At 37.8% G+C, this 20,628-nt stretch overlaps 1 protein-coding gene across 1 annotated transcript in view; it reads left to right on the forward strand.

The window, feature by feature from the left end:
• PPP1R3A (protein phosphatase 1 regulatory subunit 3A) overlaps positions 1 to 19,813 on the forward strand; it is a 125,147-nt gene extending 105,334 nt beyond the window's left edge. The window contains exon 4 of the mRNA XM_053716715.1: positions 16,999 to 19,813. Within this exon, the coding sequence (XP_053572690.1) occupies positions 16,999 to 19,221 (2,223 nt within the window). The 3' untranslated portion in view covers positions 19,222 to 19,813. The remainder of the gene's footprint in view (positions 1 to 16,998) is intronic.
• The last annotated feature ends 815 nt before the right edge of the window (positions 19,814 to 20,628 follow it).

Here is a 20,628-nt window from a genome sequence, read left to right on the forward strand (position 1 = left end):
TTTCGGCCTATTGTGGGCCTCGTCAGTGAGGTGCAGCCATATCCCTCTAGGCACACTGAGCAACGGGTCCACGTCTGGATTCCTGCATTACACTTAGGGAGACTTCCCTAAGTGTCATAACTTGCATAAATAAAAAGAGAGAAGCGCTCAACCTGGGAACAAACAATAGCATAATAATTTGTTCTATGGCTAGTTACCACCCTAGAAGCAGCCTCTTTTTGCTCAATATGTGCCTTTCACAGAGAAGAACTTTCCCGTAGCATATCAGTCTGATCCTGACTTCACAGTACAGTCCAGCCCCGAAATACCAGGCAATCCCTCTCTGAACGAGAGAAACGGCAAAACCCCAGACGCACGTTTCGGCCTATTGTGGGCCTCGTCAGTGAGGTGCAGCCATATCCCTCTAGGCACACTGAGCAACGGGTCCACGTCTGGATTCCCGCATCACACTTAGGGAGACTTCCCTAAGTGTCATAAATTGCATAAATAAAAAGAGAGAAGCGCTCAACCTGGGAACGAACAATAGCATAATAGCTTGTTCTATGGCTAGTTACCACCCTAGAAGCAGACTCTTTTTGCTCAATATGTGCCTTTCACAGAGAAGAACTTTCCCGTAGCATATCAGTCTGATCCTGACTTCACAGTACAGTCCAGCCCCGAAATACCAGGCAATCCCTCTCTGAACGAGAGAAACGGCAAAACCCCAGACGCACGTTTCGGCCTATTGTGGGCCTCGTCAGTGAGGTGCAGCCATATCCTTCTAGGCACACTGAGCAACGGGTCCACGTCTGGATTCCCGCATCACACTTAGGGAGACTTCCCTAAGTGTCATAACTTGCATAAATAAAAAGAGAAAAGCGCTCAACCTGGGAACGAACAATAGCATAATAGCTTGTTCTATGGCTAGCTACCACCCTAGAAGCAGCCTCTTTTTGCTCAATATGTGCCTTTCACAGAGAAGAACTTTCCGGTAGCATATCAGTCTTATCCTGACTTCACAGTACAGTCCAGCCCCGAAATACCAGGCAATCCCTCTCTGAACGAGAGAAACGGCAAAACCCTGGGATAGTCTCCCTAAGGGTGATGGGGGAAACCAGACGTGGACTCCTTGCCCAATGTGCTTAGAGGGATATGGCTGCACCTCACTGACGAGGCCCAAAGGAGGCCGAAACGATTGTCTGGGGTTGTCATGTTCCTTGTTCAGAGGAGAATTGCCTGGTATTTCGGGGCTGGACTGACCATGTCGGTGGGATCAGACTGATATACTACAGGAAAGTTTTCCTCTGTTAAAAGCACAATTGGGCGGAAAGAAGCTACTACCAGGTGGTAACCGGGCCATAGAACAAGCTATTGATGCTACTGTTCGTTCCTGGCAGACTGCTTCTCATTCTGTTTTGCATATGTAAATATGACCCTGGGATAGTCTCCCTAAGGGTGATGGGGGAAACCAGACGTGGACTCCTTGCCCAATGTGCTTAGAGGGATATGGCTGCACCTCACTGACGAGGCCCAAAGGAGGCCGAAACGATCGTCTGGGGTTGTCATGTTCCTTGTTCAGAGGAGAATTGCCTGGTATTTCGGGGCTGGACTGACCATGTCGGCGGGATCAGACTGATATACTACAGGAAAGTTTTCCTCTGTGAAAAGCACAATTGGGCAGAAAGAAGCTACTACCAGGTGGTAACCGGGCCATAGAACAAGCTATTGATGCTACTGTTCGTTCCTGGCAGACTGCTTCTCATTCTGTTTTGCATATGTAAATATGACCCTGGGATAGTCTCCCTAAGGGTGATGGGGGAAACCAGACGTGGACTCCTTGCCCAATGTGCTTAGAGGGATATGGCTGCACCTCACTGACGAGGCCCAAAGGAGGCCGAAACGATCGTCTGGGGTTGTCATGTTCCTTGTTCAGAGGAGAATTGCCTGGTATTTCGGGGCTGGACTGACCATGTCGGCAGGATCAGACTGATATACTACAGGAAAGTTTTCCTCTGTGAAAAGCACAATTGGGCAGAAAGAAGCTACTACCAGGTGGTAACCGGGCCATAGAACAAGCTATTGATGCTACTGTTCGTTCCTGGTAGACTGCTTCTCATTCTGTTTTGCATATAAAAAAATAAAAATAAATCCTAAGCTAGCTACAATGTAACTATTAGTTATATTTTAGCTATTTTAGGGTTTATTTTACAGGTAAGTATTTAGTTTTAAATAGGAATAATTTAGTTAATGATAGGAATTTTTAGTTAGATTTCTTTTAATTATATTTAAGTTAGGGGGTGTTAGGGTTAAACTTAGATTTAGGGGTTAATACCTTTAATATAGTGGCAGCGATGTTGGGGGCGGCAGATTAGGGGTTAATAAATGTAGGTAGGTGGCGGCGATGTTAGGGATGGCAGATTAGGGGTTAATAATATTTAACTAATGTTTGCGATGCGGGAGTATGATGGTTTAGGGGTTAATATGTTTATTATAGTGATGTTTATTATAGTGGCGGCGACGTTGGGGGCGGCAGATTAGGGGTTAAAAAGTGTAGGTAGGTGGTGGCGACATTGGGGGCGGCAGATTAGGGGGTTAATAAATATAACGTAGGGTTCGGAGATGTAGGGGGCAGCAGATTAGGGGTTCATAAGTATAATGTAGGTGGCGGCGGTGTCCGGAGCGGCAGATTAGGGGTTAATAATTATAATATAGGTGTCGGCGATGTCAGGGGCGGCAGATTAGGGGTTAATAAGTATAAGATTAGGGGTGTTTAGACTCGGGGTTCATGTTAGGGAGTTAGGTGTAGACATAAATTTAATTTCCCCAAAGGAATCAATGGGGCTGCGTTAAAGGGACAGTCAATACTCGAGAAAACAGTATCCGATATTTAAAAATAAAAAACGAAGATCCGCCTGCACCGTACCCCTTTTGTCTTACCTATTTCCTTCTCCTAGTAATCATCGTTGATAACTTCTATAATATTATGTAAATATGGCAGCCTAACTCCCCCCACCGTTACGTAGCTACCTTCTTCTTCAAATGATCAGCCAATCAGAATCCAATCCTTGGTCAGAAATTGCAAGCGCATGCTATTTCTGACCGAGGATTGGATTCTGATTGGCTGATTATTTGAAGAAGAAGGTAGCTACGTAATGGTGGGTGGAGTTTGGCTGCCATATTTACATCACATTATAGAAGTTATCGACGATGATTACTAGGAGAAGGAAGTAGGTAAGACAAAAGGGGTACGGTGTAGGCGGATCTTCGTTTTTTATTTTTAAATATCGGATACTGTTATCTCGAGTGTTGACTGTCCCTTTAAGGAGTTTTACGCTGCTTTTTTGCAGGTGTTAGACTTTTTTTCAGCCGGCTCTCCCCATTGATTACTACGGGGAAATCGTGCACGGAGTACGGTAATGAGCAACGTTTTGCTCAACGCTCACTTCTTGTCTTTTAACGACGGGTTTGTAAAAACTCGTAATTCCATCGCTGCATGTAAGTGAGCATTGAGTGAAAACTGCTCGTTAGCACCGCATAGCCTCTAAAGCAAAACTCATAATCTGGGCCCATGTTTTCTGCTTGTTAATTATCTTAGTGTACAAAAATTACAATACTTTTTTTATTAAAAATATTTATTTCTAATAGACACAATTTTTCACTAGCATTGCCAACAGTCTATAGTTTGCGGTCCCATGTGAATGATATAGAAAGCTTGCTGTGTATGTTTAATTTACATAAGAGGACATTCTTATTCAATCCTTGCATCAATTGTCAGATTTATCTTTAAAATTTGAACCAATTCTTTCATCGAGATAGAATAAAGATATAGAACACATCTACATAAAAAGACAAAGATAGCAAAAAGTTTCTGCTTTCTTTACAACAGACCATTTCCCGAGGGAGCTAACAGCATCTTTAGATATTTAGCATAAATCTCTTTTTTTCTTCTGAAAAGAAATAGTTGCATGTCCTTTGAATTCTCCATTGAAGATCTTTCTCTCCATTTTGTCTGATTTTGTTGCATTTGTTTATAAGAAATATAAACAATATTTCATAAACAGTTTTATTCCTAACAGCACCAATTAAAGGCTAGATTACAAGTGGCGCGCTGTTACGTGCAAATGAAAAGGGGTTTATTGCTGCTGTTTGCACGCATCGGGTTTTTCGTGTGAATTACAAGTAAACGACATCTCTTGAGCACGATTAAAGTTAATGGTTGTCAGTTTAGCAAGACAAAAAAGTGTCTCAAAACACTTAAAAATACATTACAAAGTACACACACTCATAATAGCCCTGCGGAATCTGTCGGCGCTCTACAAATAACCGATAATAATAATAATAATAATAATACTAATAACAAATAAAAGGCAGGCAAAGGGCTTTAACATTGAGATACATACATATACATGTCTAAAGATGTACAGTATATGTATGTGTATGTACTGTATATGTTTCAACATATGTATTTATGTATGTGTTTATACGTATTTACAGACATACAGGGAGTGCAGAATTATTAGGCAAGTTGTATTTTTGAGGATTAATTGTATTATTGAACAACAACCATGTTCTCAATGAACCCAAAAAACTCATTAATATCAAAGCTGAATAGTTTTGGAAGTAGTTTTTAGTTTGTTTTTAGTTATAGCTATTTTAGGGGGATATCTGTGTGTGCAGGTGACTATTACTGTGCATAATTATTAGGCAACTTAACAAAAAACAAATATATACCCATTTCAATTATTTATTTTTACCAGTGAAACCAATATAACATCTCAACATTCACAAATATACATTTCTGACATTCAAAAACAAAACAAAAACAAATCAGTGACCAATATAGCCACCTTTCTTTGCAAGGACACTCAAAAGCCTGCCATCCATGGATTCTGTCAGTGTTTTGATCTGTTCACCATCAACATTGCATGCAGCAGCAACCACAGCCTCCCAGACACTGTTCAGAGAGGTGTACTGTTTTCCCTCCTTGTAAATCTCACATTTGATGATGGACCACAGGTTCTCAATGGGGTTCAGATCAGGTGAACAAGGAGGCCATGTCATTAGATTTTCTTCTTTTATACCATTTCTTGCAAGCCATGCTGTGGAGTACTTGGACGCGTGTGATGGAGCATTGTCCTGCATGAAAATCATGTTTTTCTTGAAGGATGCAGACTTCTTCCTGTACCACTGCTTGAAGAAGGTGTCTTCCAGAAACTGTCAGTAGGACTGGGAGTTGAGCTTGACTCCATCCTCAACCCGAAAAGGCCCCACAAGCTCATCTTTGATGATACCAGCCCAAACCAGTACTCCACCTCCACCTTGCTGGCGTCTGAGTTGGACTGGAGCTCTCTGCCCTTTACCAATCCAGCCACGGGCCCATCCATCTGGCCCATCAAGACTCACTCTCATTTCATCAGTCCATAAAACCTTAGAAAAATCAGTCTTGAGATATTTCTTGGCCCAGTCTTGATGTTTCAGCTTGTGTGTCTTGTTCAGTGGTGGTCGTCTTTCAGCCTTTCTTACCTTGGCCATGTCTCTGAGTATTGCACACCTTGTGCTTTTGGGCACTCCAGTGATGTTGCAGCTCTGAAATATGGCCAAACTGGTGGCAAGTGGCATCTTGGCAGCTGCACGCTTGACTTTTCTCAGTTTATGGGCAGTTATTTTGCGCCTTGGTTTTTCCACACGCTTCTTGCGACCCTGTTGACTATTTTGAATGAAACGCTTGATTGTTCGATGATCACGCTTCAGAAGCTTTGCAATTTTAAGAGTGCTGCATCCCTCTGCAAGATATCTCACTATTTTTGACTTTTCTGAGCCTGTCAAGTCCTTCTTTTGACCCATTTTGCCAAAGGAAAGGAAGTTGCCTAATAATTATGCACACCTGATATAGGGTGTTGATGTCATTAGACCACACCCCTTCTCATTACAGAGATGCACATCACCTAATATGCTTAATTGGTAGTAGGCTTTCGAGCCTATACAGCTTGGAGTAAGACAACATGCATAAAGAGGATGATGTGGTCAAAATACTCATTTGCCTAATAATTCTGCACTCCCTGTATATACACAAATAAACACACAAATACATATGTACACATATATAGACATATATAAATGCATGTTAAGTAGATGAAAACATGCAAAATCAAATGTGTGAAAGATTAATATTTAATACAGGTTTAACTATGTATTTACTGTAAATATTTCACATTCCAGTGTTCTGCACATAGCACGAGTATTTATAAATAGATATTCCTATATACACCTGTATATAAAAATACCTATAATTAATGATATAATTATATTTATATAAATATATATAATTTAAAAAATATATGAAATTTAAAACATTTAGAAATATGTATTTTTGAATAAATACAGCATATTCTTCTATGTGAATAACATTGGAATGTGAAATATTCATATTTTCATGTCGGGTTAGCGCACTTGAGAATATGTGATTGGGTTTGCATGCAAGTAGGGTGTGTTTTTTGTCCTATTACTTCTATGGGGGAATCGGTTATCATGCACGTGATATTCTAAAGGTCAGCACACAAGCAAAAACAGTTTACTTTCAACTTGTAGTAAGAACCCAACCAAGCATGCGCAGAAAGCTTACTTCTAGTGATGGAGCACAATTTTTCGGGAGCTTTAAATAGCGCTCCATTTGTAATCTGGCCCTAAATGTTCTAATCTGCTGGATGGGAAAATAATATGCTTGTACACCAATGGAGCCTATTCCAGTTCCTTAGAAGAGCCTTGCAAAGTGTCTTTCATAGATTTTTCAGAATGTTTTGAAGCCATTCCAATCCATTCAAAAAGTATTAGAAACCATATATACCACTCCATCAGAAAACATTTATTCTAGAATTTATTTGAATAATTTAAGGACCTTTCTAATTCAATAATCTGGGCCTCTTAAAAAACCATTGTAGAAGTGTTTTAAATAGCACGCATGTGCTGTTCTTTTCACCCTTTTTTAATAAAAAAGCTTTTGCATTTTCTCAGTTCATATATTAAAAACGTAAAACTATAGTTAAAATCACAGTTTAGCTTTGAAACTAGCACTAATATACAATTATCAGAATGTTCATTTATGTTTAAATCATTTTTATTAATAAATTCTTTGTACATAAGCCAAACAAAAAGAAAGTTTTCTTCATTAATTATACAAAGAGGTTATTTCCTCCCATCCGATTTTCCAAAGGAGCAAGAAGTAAGCAAATTAACATTTTGGAGGAAAGCAACTTTAACGCAGTCTTACAAACTGTCCCCCATCACCTCCCCATATATCTAAACACCCATCATACCTTTGGGAATTTCACTGTTGGGTGTCGTGGACCATGGGAAGATAATCAAGTTACATATTCCAGTAATTGGTCCTCCACCAATGGATTCACCAATAGAGCAGTAATTTCTAATCTGACTATGTGTGGGGTTATCATCCATCCATTAAACTGGGGTAAATAGTTTGCTTTACATGTATTTTCAAATAAACATTTAAAACATTACAAACAGTGCGGTTGAATTTCCCTCTCCAGAGTTCCCCCTTCATTTATATAGGGTCTGGCAAAAAGATAGTTATTGGGGGGAGGAGAGAGGGAAAGCATAGGAGAGGGAGGGGGGAAAAGGGGAGGGGGAGGGGGGGAAAAGGGAGCATCTCTGCCTCCCAGCGATCCTCCCAGGTCTACTGAGTTTGTTCATATACAGTGTTCAGAATCCAAATTGTGCATCCTATCTTCCTCTATGGGATGTCGAGTTAATAATCCAGTAATACCATATCCTCTGGAAAGAGGTTCTATTATTTAACGTGTCTACTGCAGATTCATACATAGTGTAGGTATGGCTGATCTTAAGAATGTTCATTTATGAATGCAATTACGTTTGGATGTTTAAATAATGTTAAAGGGGAATGGAAAAAGCCTTGATTACAATTGATTCCATGGGCCGATTTGTCATACGCTGTCGGCATTTATCATTGCACAGGCAGTTCTTGTGAACTGCTTGTGCAATGCCGCCCCCTGCAGATTCGCAGTCAATCAGGCCCCAAGCAGGGGGTGTCAATTAGCCTGATTGTATTGGATCTTAAGACCGCTGCTTCATAACTGTTGTTTCCTACGAGCCTGATAATTCGACCCCATTTGTTTTATTCGGAAGAGCCAATTGTGCTTTAGTCTTCAGACAACAAGACTAGCTATGGTCATAATGTTAGCACAAAGGGCTTGATTTATCAAGTCCTTCGCCTCACTACGACTGCAGGTTCTCACAAGTGAACCTGCAGTCAGTATTTATCAAGCAGTGGTCTTCCCTAGCCACTTCTCCATCTCTTAGGTGGAGAATTTCAATCTCCTCAGTCTTATCCAACCAGGTGAGATTGACACCTCCTGCCCGCTTGCGATTAGCTGTATGCGGGCAGGGGGCGGTGTTGCACATGAGAGCAATATAGCACTTGTGTGCAATATTGAATACCGCCATTGATTGATAAATGGAGCCCAAAGTACATTGTTTTGCAACTGGTATCAGTTAAAACCAGTGAGGGAAAGGATGCATTTCAAGTTCTAAAGTTAGAAAATCATCAATTTTCTGAGCTAAATTAAATAAAAACTGAAACACAATAAATAATGATACTGTAAATTGTTTTATTACACATATCTAAAGATCTTATATAAAAATCTTAAGGAGTTAGAGCAAGCAATTTACTACACACACACACACACACCCTCATACTACACACACATCACATACTCACCCTCATACTTCATACACACATCACATTCTCACCCTCATACTACACACACACACACACACACACACACACACCCTAATACTACACACACACACACACCCTCATACTACACACACCCTCATACTACACACACAATCACTCTCATACTACACCCACAAACACACCACACACTCACTCTCATACTACACACACACCCTCTTATACTACACGCACACCCTCTCATACTACACACACCCCTCATACTAAACACACACACCCTCATACTAAACACACACACCCTCATACTAAACACACACACACTCATATTACACACACGCCACAAACTGACCCTTATACAACACACACACACCACACACTCACCCTTGTACAGCACACACACACACCCTTATACAACACACTCACAAAAGACACACTCACCCTTATACAACACACACACACACACACCACACACTCATCTTTATACAACACACACTTACCCTTATACAACACACACACTACACACTCAGCCTTAAACAACACACACACACACCACACACTCGCCCTTATACAACACACACACACCACACACTCACCCTTATACAACACACACACAAACGACACACTCACCCTTATACAACACACACACACACCACACACTCATCTTTATACAACACACACTTACCCTTATACAACACACACACTACACACTCGGCCTTAAACAACACACACACACACCACACACTCGCCCTTATACAACACACACACACCACACACTCACCCTTATACAACACACACCACACACTCACCCTTATACAACATACACACTCACCCTTATACAACACACAGTCACACATGAAATCTGTGCCTGGTGAGGGGTATCTGTCAGTGGGGGCACTGTCTCAAGTCCCCAGGGGGAGTGTGGGACCTGAGCTTTGGAAGGCAGGAGGTGTCACAACTATCTCCTCCTGCTAAACCTGCCCAGGCTGATGGTAATCAATGTGCTGGGTCAGAGAAACTCCCTCATAATACAAATGCCCTAGAAATAACCCCAACTAATTTCATTACCCCAATTTCCCTGTTGAGTGCATATTTAGTGAGCCTGATACAGAGCTTTGCAATTCAGACATAAGTCACTGAGTAGGGGTATATGACCCTGGGGAGGGGTATATGTCACTGAGGAGGGGCATATGACCCTGGGGAGGGGTAACAGTGTCTGATTGGGGGTATACGTTACTAAGGGGGATATGACCCTGGGGAGGGGTATAAGTCACTGAGGAGGGGTAAAAGTCACTGATGGTGGTATAAGTCACTTAGGGCGATTTATGACCCTGGGGAGGGGTATACGTCACTGAGGAGGGGTGGAGTATATGGCCCTGGGGAGGGGTATAAATCACTGAGGAAGGTGTATGACCCTGGGTAGAGGTATATACCTGTCACAAGAGCTGACACTTGCACCCCCTTATTATCACCAGAGGCCACTGTGTCAGGTCACCATGTGGATATGGGTGCTTTTGCTTCAGGATTTCAGGAGGTGCAGGCCGCTCACCTGGAGGGCAGCAATAGGTCAGAACCAGATATAACCCGGGTCACAAGGCACAAACTTATCTTGTTTATTTTACCTGTGCCAGACCCCGACAAACTGACTGAAACTAACTTTTTACACCACTCTAATGCAGCTGCCCTTCCCCCTAAACCTGCCCTTGCTTAGGGCAACAAATACACAGACATGGTGAGAGAAACTGCCCCAGAACTTACTTACCCCACTTAATGTTGTTACTGCAGCTGCTGCTCTGGGAATTGCCCCAGCCTATTGCCGCCTTTGAAAACAGCCCATTATATAACCACCCTAAACTACTAGCACTGTTGACCTTGAAGAACTCACCGACCTAGCCCTGCTATTTCACATTAACATTTCACCCTAATGCCTTGGACTTACCTCCACTCACTGCAGTCTCCAACACCGCACGCGGGGACTAGCAGGGAGGAGCTGACATCAGACACGCACAAACGGCAGCGCACAGTAAGAAAAACTAGGAATTCACACATCCGCACACATCGCGCTAGCTCCCTGCCCTGCTACTCATTTTGCTGGGCCCAGGACATTAGAAACGCCCGCTGCTGGAATTGCTCTGAACTGCTCCTTTATGCATGAACCTGTACTAGAGGGAATGGGTTCTTGCAACCCAGTAAATAAGGTGATGCGACCTAGTAATGGGTCGCAACCCGTGGTTTGAAGAACCCTGGACTAGATTACAAGTGGCGCATTAAATTTATTGCACATTTATTGTAGCAATATTGAGACCACAATAATTTGTATGTTTTACAAGTTGAAAGTAAACGTGATTGCTCGAGTGCAATCAAATTTAACTCTTGTCGGGTTAGTGTGACTGAGGACCTTGTGTAAAGGGTTAGGGCTAAAATAAAAGTTGCACCAAACACAAAATAAATACATTAAAATAAACAGTTACACCCATATATACACTATCTGATAAAAATTATTCAGACAAAATATTATTAATTATTTTTTATAAGGGTTCAAAGGTATATTGTATATGGCCATGTATTTGACTACAAAGGGCTATCTATTTGCAGCTTCCTGAGAGTGCTGTTTTTGCACCCAGGGCTGTGCACGTTGCAGGGTCATGGGATGTGTACCCGGTCCAGCCTGAGAGTGCTGTCCCCTTTCGTGTTTTGTATATGTCTGGGGAGATTACATAAGCCTGCACACCTTTTATTTTTTCCAGTTTGTTTGACTGTGAGCCTGCATTGTGTGGCTGTTTAGGGACCCAGGTATTGGAAGAGACCTTGACGTGGTACCTGGGCTTGTCCCATTTGGCCAGATGCAGTAACTAACTCTTCCATTGTTAATTTTTATCTTAGTTGTGAGCTTGTAAGTGAGTGCTGGACTTTTTCTGTGTGCTATATTATCGTATATATTTTTTTTAATTTACCCATTTGGGACGTGCACCAAGACCTGTCTGGGGTTAACTGCCTGTGGCTTTGTGGATGGTGCAGCTTCCTGAGAGTGCTGTTTTTGCACCCTGGGCTGTGCACGTTGCAGGGTCATGGGATGTGTACCAGGTCCGGCCTGAGAGTGCTGTCCCCTTTTGTGTTTTGTATATATAGACAATAAAACAAACAGAAGGGCGCAAACTGTGAGGTATATTAGAAGCATAAAATTACCAATACTGTCCCACAGCGATGTGCAAAACAAACGCAAACGTCCTTGGCAATCTACCACAATCACATATTATCGTCCCATATGAGATGGAGTTCTATCCGGTTTGCAATATAAAAGTCACAATAAAGTTAAAATAGTATTGAAAATACCACCACACTTCCACACCAGCTGCTTGATGTGAAGCCAGCTTGGATACAGCTGGTTGGATGTGACATCAAGATGGTGGGCATAGCCTTACGCGTTTCGTAGGGAACTCCCTACTTCATCAGAGGCTGCCCACTGTGTGTGTAAGACATCTTAAAAAGGCAGAGCACATTGCTCACGTGATCTCCCCATACTGATTTGCTGATGAGCTATGTATGGATATCTTGACAGATGAGTTAAGTAGTCATAATTGCTGTGCATAATTATATACATTTAGACAATCCTAGTTCCTATCTTATAATACACATCTCAAAATGGCAGACTTAATTTAATATTCAGATCCATAGAGATTTCTATTCATTTTTGTGTATTATAAAACAATCCAGTGCATTTCTAGTATAAATATAAATGTGATATAAATACCAAAAGCATACTTTTGCTCAATTTAAAAACATACTATAAAAATAACAATTCAAATACAGTTCATAGAATAGTTTGAAAAAAAAAATGTAATTGAATGATTTAAAAAGATAGGTGTACTAAAGAAGTAAATGTCCATTAGTCTAGGGGTTTAAAAAACATGCAGATAATGTATAGTTCAATTAATATCATGACCTTATGTGCATATGAGCACATTACGGTACTGGATCATGTAGCTAAAATAAAAATCTATATGTAAAAAGAGGTATTGTATCCCCTGCCTGTGAGCTCCCTATTAATAGGAGCAGGGTAAAGTAAAATACCAATATACAGGCTCCTATACTGTCTGAATAATATTTCTATAAAAACACCAATCTTATTGAACAGCTCATCTCTAAAATACATTAAAATCAGTTGATAATCAATATACATATTTATACTAGAAATACACATAAATGAATAGAAGTCTCTATGGATCTGACTATTAAATTAAGTCTGCCAGTCTGAGATAAGTATTATAAGATAGGAACTAGGATTGTCTAAATGTATATAATTATGCACAGCAATTATGACTCCTTAACTCATCTGTCAAGATATCCATACATAGCTCATCAGCAAATCAGTATGGGGAGATCACGTGAGCAATGTGCTCTGCCTTTTTAAGACGGTTTACATACACAGTGGGCAGCCTCTGGCAAAGTAGGGAGTTCCCTACGAAACGCATAAGGCCACGCCCACCATCTTGATGTCACATCCAACCAGCTGTATCCAAGCTGGCTTCACATCGAGCAGTTGGTGCGGTAGTGTGGCGGTATTTTCAATACTATTTTAACTTTATTGTGACTTTTATATTGCAAACCGGATGGAACTCCATCTCATATGGGACGATCATTTGTTATTGTGGGAGATTGCCAAGGATGTTTGTGTTTGTTTTGCACATTGCTGTGGGACCGTATTCGTCATTTTATGCTTCTAACATACCTCATAGTGTTTGAGGTTTGAAAGTGTGAGTGTGTATTCATTATATTAAAATTGTGTTGTTTTAAATGTATTACACTTAGAGGAGTTTGCGGCCTTCTGTTTGTTTTGTCGTCCATACAGCCGTATCCAGTACTGTGTTCCTTTGAAGTGGCAGCAATCATCACTAACCTCTGGGCTAATACATTAGCCATATATCCTATTATTTGTATTATAATTAGGGCACCCTTGAGTTTTGTGTCTATATATATATAGAGAGAGAGAAAAGGGAGGGGAGAGAAGAGGGAAAGAGAATGGCACTATTACATATTAAAATATAATTGAGATCAAATAAGGGAGTGGGTGCTGTATACTTGTAGAATAAACTGAATATATAAAATATATATATATATATATATATATATATATATATATATATGAGAATATATATATACCTATATACCTATATATAATTGTATATAGGTTTAGATATATATATATATATATATTGTACCAAAATAACATCAGATATATGTAGAAATGTTTTTGTATGAATAAATAAAACATATTCTTATATGTAAAGAACACTGGAATGTGAAATATTTTTATGTTGGGTTGGCGCACATGAGAACATGCAATCGCGTTTATGCGAGAATGTTGTTTTTTTCACTTGTTTTCAATAATTTTTATTATATAGTATTACTATGAGTGTAACTGTACTTTTAAATGTATTTTTGATGTATTTTATGACACTTTTTATTCAAGTGTTACAGTTAACTAACGCTATACCAACATACGTCCGACGTGAGCGAACACCTGTGATAAACCCCTTATTGCTCGTGCATAACAGTTTGCACTCCACTCGTAATCTAGCCCTTAAACGAAAAGGACAACCATTCCAGAAAATTTAAAAAAGGAAAGAAAAATGAAATAAGAATAGAAAAATTTGTACTGTCTTATTGATATTTTCAGGCATCTTTATAAAAACACAGTCCAGTTATTTGCAAAGACATTCTATACAGAATGCAACAGTTTAACAACTGGTTTCTATAGACCAGTCTATCTATGTTATCAAAATCCAGGAGTCAAATGACTTACAAAAATCTGCTTTGCATATACTGTATGTATCGATTAGTTCAAATATAGAAATTAAGACTCAATTCACTGTGGTGATATATCCCATTATGACTGACAGAGAGCATTAATATTATAAATAACAATGTACCTATACTTTGCAAAATAACTCTATAATACATGTAACATTATTTTAGCATTGATTCACTGATGATTTAGAGAGTTATATAGATGATTTAGAAAGTATTGACAGTGATTCAAATCATAGGGTAATATTTAAATTCTATACAACTATTTCACTAATATTTAATTTGATATAATAAAAAATTAGTTATTTTGTAAGTTCTTAAGGCCATAAAGTCCATACGTATTGTATCGTTTTTATGCATGCTAAAAAACACACAAATTATATATGTGTAGTCACAATGGTGTACATAGTGCAAATCATCATGCTAACATATTTGGTTTTAATTGATTCATTCTCTTTATTTATATTGTATATTCTAGATCAAGGTTTTTATTCATGTGCCTAAATGTCAAACTATTATTATGTTTATAGCATTATAAACTGTAAAATCAACTTACAGTGAGATTTTTATAAGCTCATCTCAAAAAGCTACCATTGTTGATGTGTAAGAACATAGTTTATTTTCCCTATGGAAAAATAGAATCATTACAACATACAAAATATAAATGCCACTAAATGTATTTAATCAAAAGTCTATGCAATGCATATGCCAAATCTAATTGGGTATCATATTATTGTTTGTATTATTATTATTATTATTACTATCATTAGTATTATTATTATCATCTTTGACTTTTTAAGTCAAATATATGCAATAAAAAAGATGAAAATTTTATTTAAAAAGTGAAAGTACAACCTTTTGTAATTTAAAATATATATGTTGTTACAAGTATTACTGTATTATATGTCCAATCTAAGCATCACAATAAGCATTTAAGAAATGGATATCAAAATAAAAACCAGCAGACAAATCTAACAATTAATATGTTGATTGATTATTATATTTGTTGATTTACATGCTTATAAATATAGATACATAGACAGAAAGATAGATAGATAGATAATAGATAGATAATAGATAGATAGATAGATACATGTATATGTATGGTTAATTATGTGGATTAAACAAGTTTATACACATGAAGCTACTTTTATTGAATTAAGTAAAGTGCATTCAACTTCCCTCAGCTACCGTGCTCAATGACATGCAGTCTTAACCCACAACAGCAGCGCCCCCTCACCTACAAGCACCAAATGCAGTACTAAGGGTTCCTGGACTATGATGACAGGTACGACTGTTAGATAATTACATGCTAAGGAAACTAACTAAAACATGATTAACCTGCTTGTAGTATAAAAGGTGAAAATTAAGAATGGTGAACATGATGGCACATGAGTTTTTCCTTTACATAATAATTACTTGCATCATACAGTTACCATGATTTACTAAAGCTTGTTGGATTTGTGAATTAGGAGCCTCAAGACTTTACAGAAGGATTGACCATCAATCCCTTTAGAATTCACTAATTATAGAGCTAGACTTCAATATCCATTGAAGAGTATCATATCACAGGTTTAACATGGGCAGAACCTTACACTGCTAGAACTTTCTGCTTGACCTCACTAAAAGTACACAGTTGCTGTTGCCCATTTTGAATGCAAAGACTAAGAAATGGAACTTCAGGATTTTTTTTTAGCACTACAAAACACATTAAAGTAAAAAATAAAGTTTTATAATTCAAACAGGGGATTCATGTTTTTGACAAACTTTCCAAATTAGTTCTGTTGTGCTAAATTGACTCCTTTACTTTGTATTGTTATTTATAGATAGACTCAGGAGTAAGCATATATCTTGACAATATGTATAATATTGCAGCAAACATAGTTGCTGAATAGTTCTCAAGGCAGACATGCAAGTTCATGAGCCTACCTAGATATGCTCTTATGGAAAGAAACTAAATTTCAACAAAGCATACTGAGAGAAAAAGGTACATTTGATAATACAAGTAAATAGGAAAGACTCCTTTTTTATTAATCCAAATGGGTTTATCATAAAACTTTAATTTTGACTTCCAAACACATATAAATAAACAGGATAACATAAAAATATCAAATACAAACTGAATACAACTTGAATAAAACTTACACTGAGTGCTATTACGCATTGCAATCATTTCAATTTTGCTGCATTAATTTGAATGTTCTCATTTAGTAACGTCTTCTGTTGGTCTTGCTGTTACGTCTCCCAGAACCAGCATGCTTTTGTAGGGGTGTACAATATACTGGGTATCATTTATTTTCTAACTGCTTGATTATCTCTTAGTCTTGTAAAAGGGGTACTGGTATGCTGTTGAACATGTTTTGAATTGAAAATCACGTTATATCCAACAAGTAAATACAAGACTTTTACATTTGTAAGCACCAGACTAGTTTGTTTGGTTTTAATACTTATTTAAGTTATGTTTGTTTGTTTGTTTGTCATTACAGTTAAACGAACATCTCATGAAACCCAGACTTACTTCCTCTGAAGATGACAATAATTCTAGGGATACTGAAGATCCTAGTTTTCAAGATAATGGACAGCAAAATGAACCAACAGAATGTCTTAGAAATGACGCTTACATCTTAAAAATGATAAATAAGGGCACTACTTCTGACAGCAATTTGGAAAAAAGCTCAAAGCAAAAGGATCCAGTTCAATCACTAGCAGAAGGGGACCTTGTCTACAGTTCAATCACTGATGACTGTCAATTGGAAGAAACTTCTTATAAAACATGTATTATATCTGACACAAAAGAAAACCAAACTGTACATTCAGAGGATACTTCAAGTGAAAAACATCTTATTCTATCAGACAACTCCCTATATACTACAGGTCAACAGCCAGGAAATGAAACAACAGATGTGTTCATAGACAGTCAGAAGTATAACTATGACCTAAGTAATAATTGTGACAAAACCAAAGAGTTATCAGGAAGTCTGGATGATAATGCAAATCCAAGCTCTAGTCAACAGGCAGAATATGTATCATCTGGACCTCCAGCAAAGTTATATACTGAGTTAGCTGTGTATACTTCATTTGAAAAAAATAATTTTGGTAAATGCAATGTTGTTAATGTTTTGAAAGATGATCTTAATACAGTTACTGAAAAAGCACCTAGAGGCTCAGACGATAAAGAATTGAAATATAATTTGCCTACTGATATATATCTTCTTAATGAAGATCGAAAGGAGGAAATATGTAAAGAACCAAAAATTCCAGCAAAGGAAATTATTACTACCACACTTTCTTTCCAGAAAGATAAAAGTGAAAAAACATATAATATTATCTCTTCTGATGTACATAGACTAGAAAATTCTGGCAACCAAAAGACCAGTCATTCTGAATTTCAAACCATGGATACGCAAGTTCTACAAAAACAAAATAACATTTTAGTGAATAACAGTAATTTGCCTTTTCACTCTGACCACCAAGCTGAGAATCTAATTTGCACTAATATTAAGGGTGAAGATTTTTTTGAAAGTGAGGAAATCCGGAGTTTTGAAACTCCTTTATTGATAGAGGAAGATCAAGAACTTGAAGAATGTATGAACGAAGTTTGCAACACAAGCAAGTTTGTAGAACAAACACCTGAAACTGAGTACTCTAATATAATTTACGACAAAGTTCCTGAGAATCCAGATGATAAAGCAAATTCAAAGAAAGAAATTTCAGATAGTGTTCCAATCCATATGGCTAAAAGAGACAAAGTTATTATTGCTGTGATAACTGAAGAGGAAAGGCAGAGTCAAATATGTACACACAGTGGTGGATCTCCCTTAGATGTTAAAAGTTCACATGTAGATGCTTCAGAATTAATCCAAACAATATCTAGCTTACAGATAAGTGAAGATGTTGAAGAAGAATCTGTATTCAGATTAGAAGGAAATAAAGACAATTTAAAAGGTAATTTTATAAAATCTCCAGCTGAGGATAGTCAACCATCTGGTAGAGATGATATAAGTGGAGTACAGAAATTAAATCCATGTGAACAAAATATTTGGACTGAACAAAACCAAGTTTACATGGGTGTGAATCATATTTGTGAAGAACAAGATGAAAATAACACTGATGATGTGCCATGTACCATGAACAAAGTGGGGGAGGATGTACAGTATACTGATCATGATTACTCCATTAGCCAAACCAGCAAAAACATATCCAACAGTGGTTTTGTAAAAAGCTCTGGAAATGTTACTAGTGAAATCATTGATGAAATTGAAACTGTAATAGAATCTACAGAATACGAAGACTTGTCAGAAACTTCATTAACCAGAGATAGTGCAGAGAGTACAGATGATACACTCAGCTTGGAAGGCAACATGGAAGTGAGGTCTTTGGGGCCATCTATTTTGATAAGTGAACCAGATGATGAGATGGATGCCACATTCTTAGAGACTGATGTACTGCTGAGTAAGCACAGCAAGCATGGAGAAATAAATCAATGTTATTATAATGGTGCTGATCAGGAAAGTGATTCTAATATTAAGGCTGAGCCTCTAGATGTTAACAATGTAAGCTCCAAAGTATTTTGCGTTATTATGTTTGTTGTGTTTGCTGGTTTAATGTACCACTATGATTTTCTTGTTTGTTTTGCTCTCTATCTTTTTTCGCTATACTGGTTATACTGGGAAGGAGACAGGGATTCAAAACCAATTAGAAAGGATTAAATAAGGTGATTGATTTTTGAATTTATTAGAGAGAGAAAAATGTTAACAATTGAAAACAGTTAACCTTCTGACATTATTTTATATCATATGGTAAAAATAATGTGTAATTTGCTTCTTTTTTTAAAGTGATTACTTGTCAATGGACCATACAGTTAGAATCTGAAGATCATTGAGAGCTATTAAGCAAGATGTAGGACAGTTTATTTCTGACTTTTAAATAAAAATTTTATTGTCTCTATTTGAGAAATCTACAACTATTTTTTATGTTTTTGTAAAACAATATTGGCATTATTTGTACTTAGTATATGTTTTATTTTGCGAGAGTGATGTTTTTTCTTAATTTTTGTTCTTCAAGTTCTCATAATATTTGTCTTTAGCTTTATTTTAATATTTTGGTGTTAAGTTATTGTTGTCACTTAGGTAAAACTAGTATATTAAAATGATGTAAGTTCTTTGTGCAAGAGCTGTCAAAATAACATTGCTGCTTCATTGAAAAATTGACAGGCTGAAGGATGGGTCTTGAAAAATGTTATTGTAAAGACACAATGATTTATAGGAGGCATTGCATTAAAATGAATGTGTTTTAACTCAACTGTTTCTGGTTTACATGATAAATATCTGCATCATTGGGTTATTCAAGTCAAAATATGTAGCTAGATTTAAAAGGTAAATGTATAAATATATATATATATATATATATATATATATATATATATATATATATATATATATATATATATATATATAAATGTATGTATATATATATATATATATATATATTAATTTGTGGTAACCTGTTTTGTGGAAAATACAATGTACTATATTACACAGATACAAGGTGGATGAAGGATACTCGGCAATCTTGTGCAGTGGTAAAAAACTTTTTCTTTATTTGTGAAGACCACTTTAAAAGACAGATGTCAGCTTCTTTTTTCAAATACTATATACAGCACACTTTGAACAAGCAGTAGGTTGGTGGTCACTAATTAGCATTAGTGACCACCAACCTACTGCTTGTTCAAAGTGTGCTGTATATAGTATTTGAAAAAAGAAGCTGACATCTGTCTTTTAAAGTGGTCTTCACAAATAAAGAAAAAGTTTTTTACCACTGCACAAGATTGCCGAGTATCCTTCATCCACCTTGTATCTACATTTCTGAGCCAACGAAGGTTAACGGCTGACCGATATCAGTAAACTCCCCCGTTCCACCTTAGCAGTGAAGAAAGGACGAAGACGTGACGTCAGACGCTGAGCCAAGTCACGCGTCATTTCTCTGTACCCGGAACCAACAGGCGGCTTGAGGAGGGGAGCGGGCAAGCGTTGCCGAGTGAACCGCAGTCAGCGGAGAGTCTGCGCTCCCCCAGGACCGAGTGCCATGGATGGAATGGGACAGAGTAAACTGTGAGT

This window comes from Bombina bombina, chromosome 6 (genome assembly GCF_027579735.1).
Source record: "Bombina bombina isolate aBomBom1 chromosome 6, aBomBom1.pri, whole genome shotgun sequence".
NCBI lineage: Eukaryota > Metazoa > Chordata > Amphibia > Anura > Bombinatoridae > Bombina > Bombina bombina.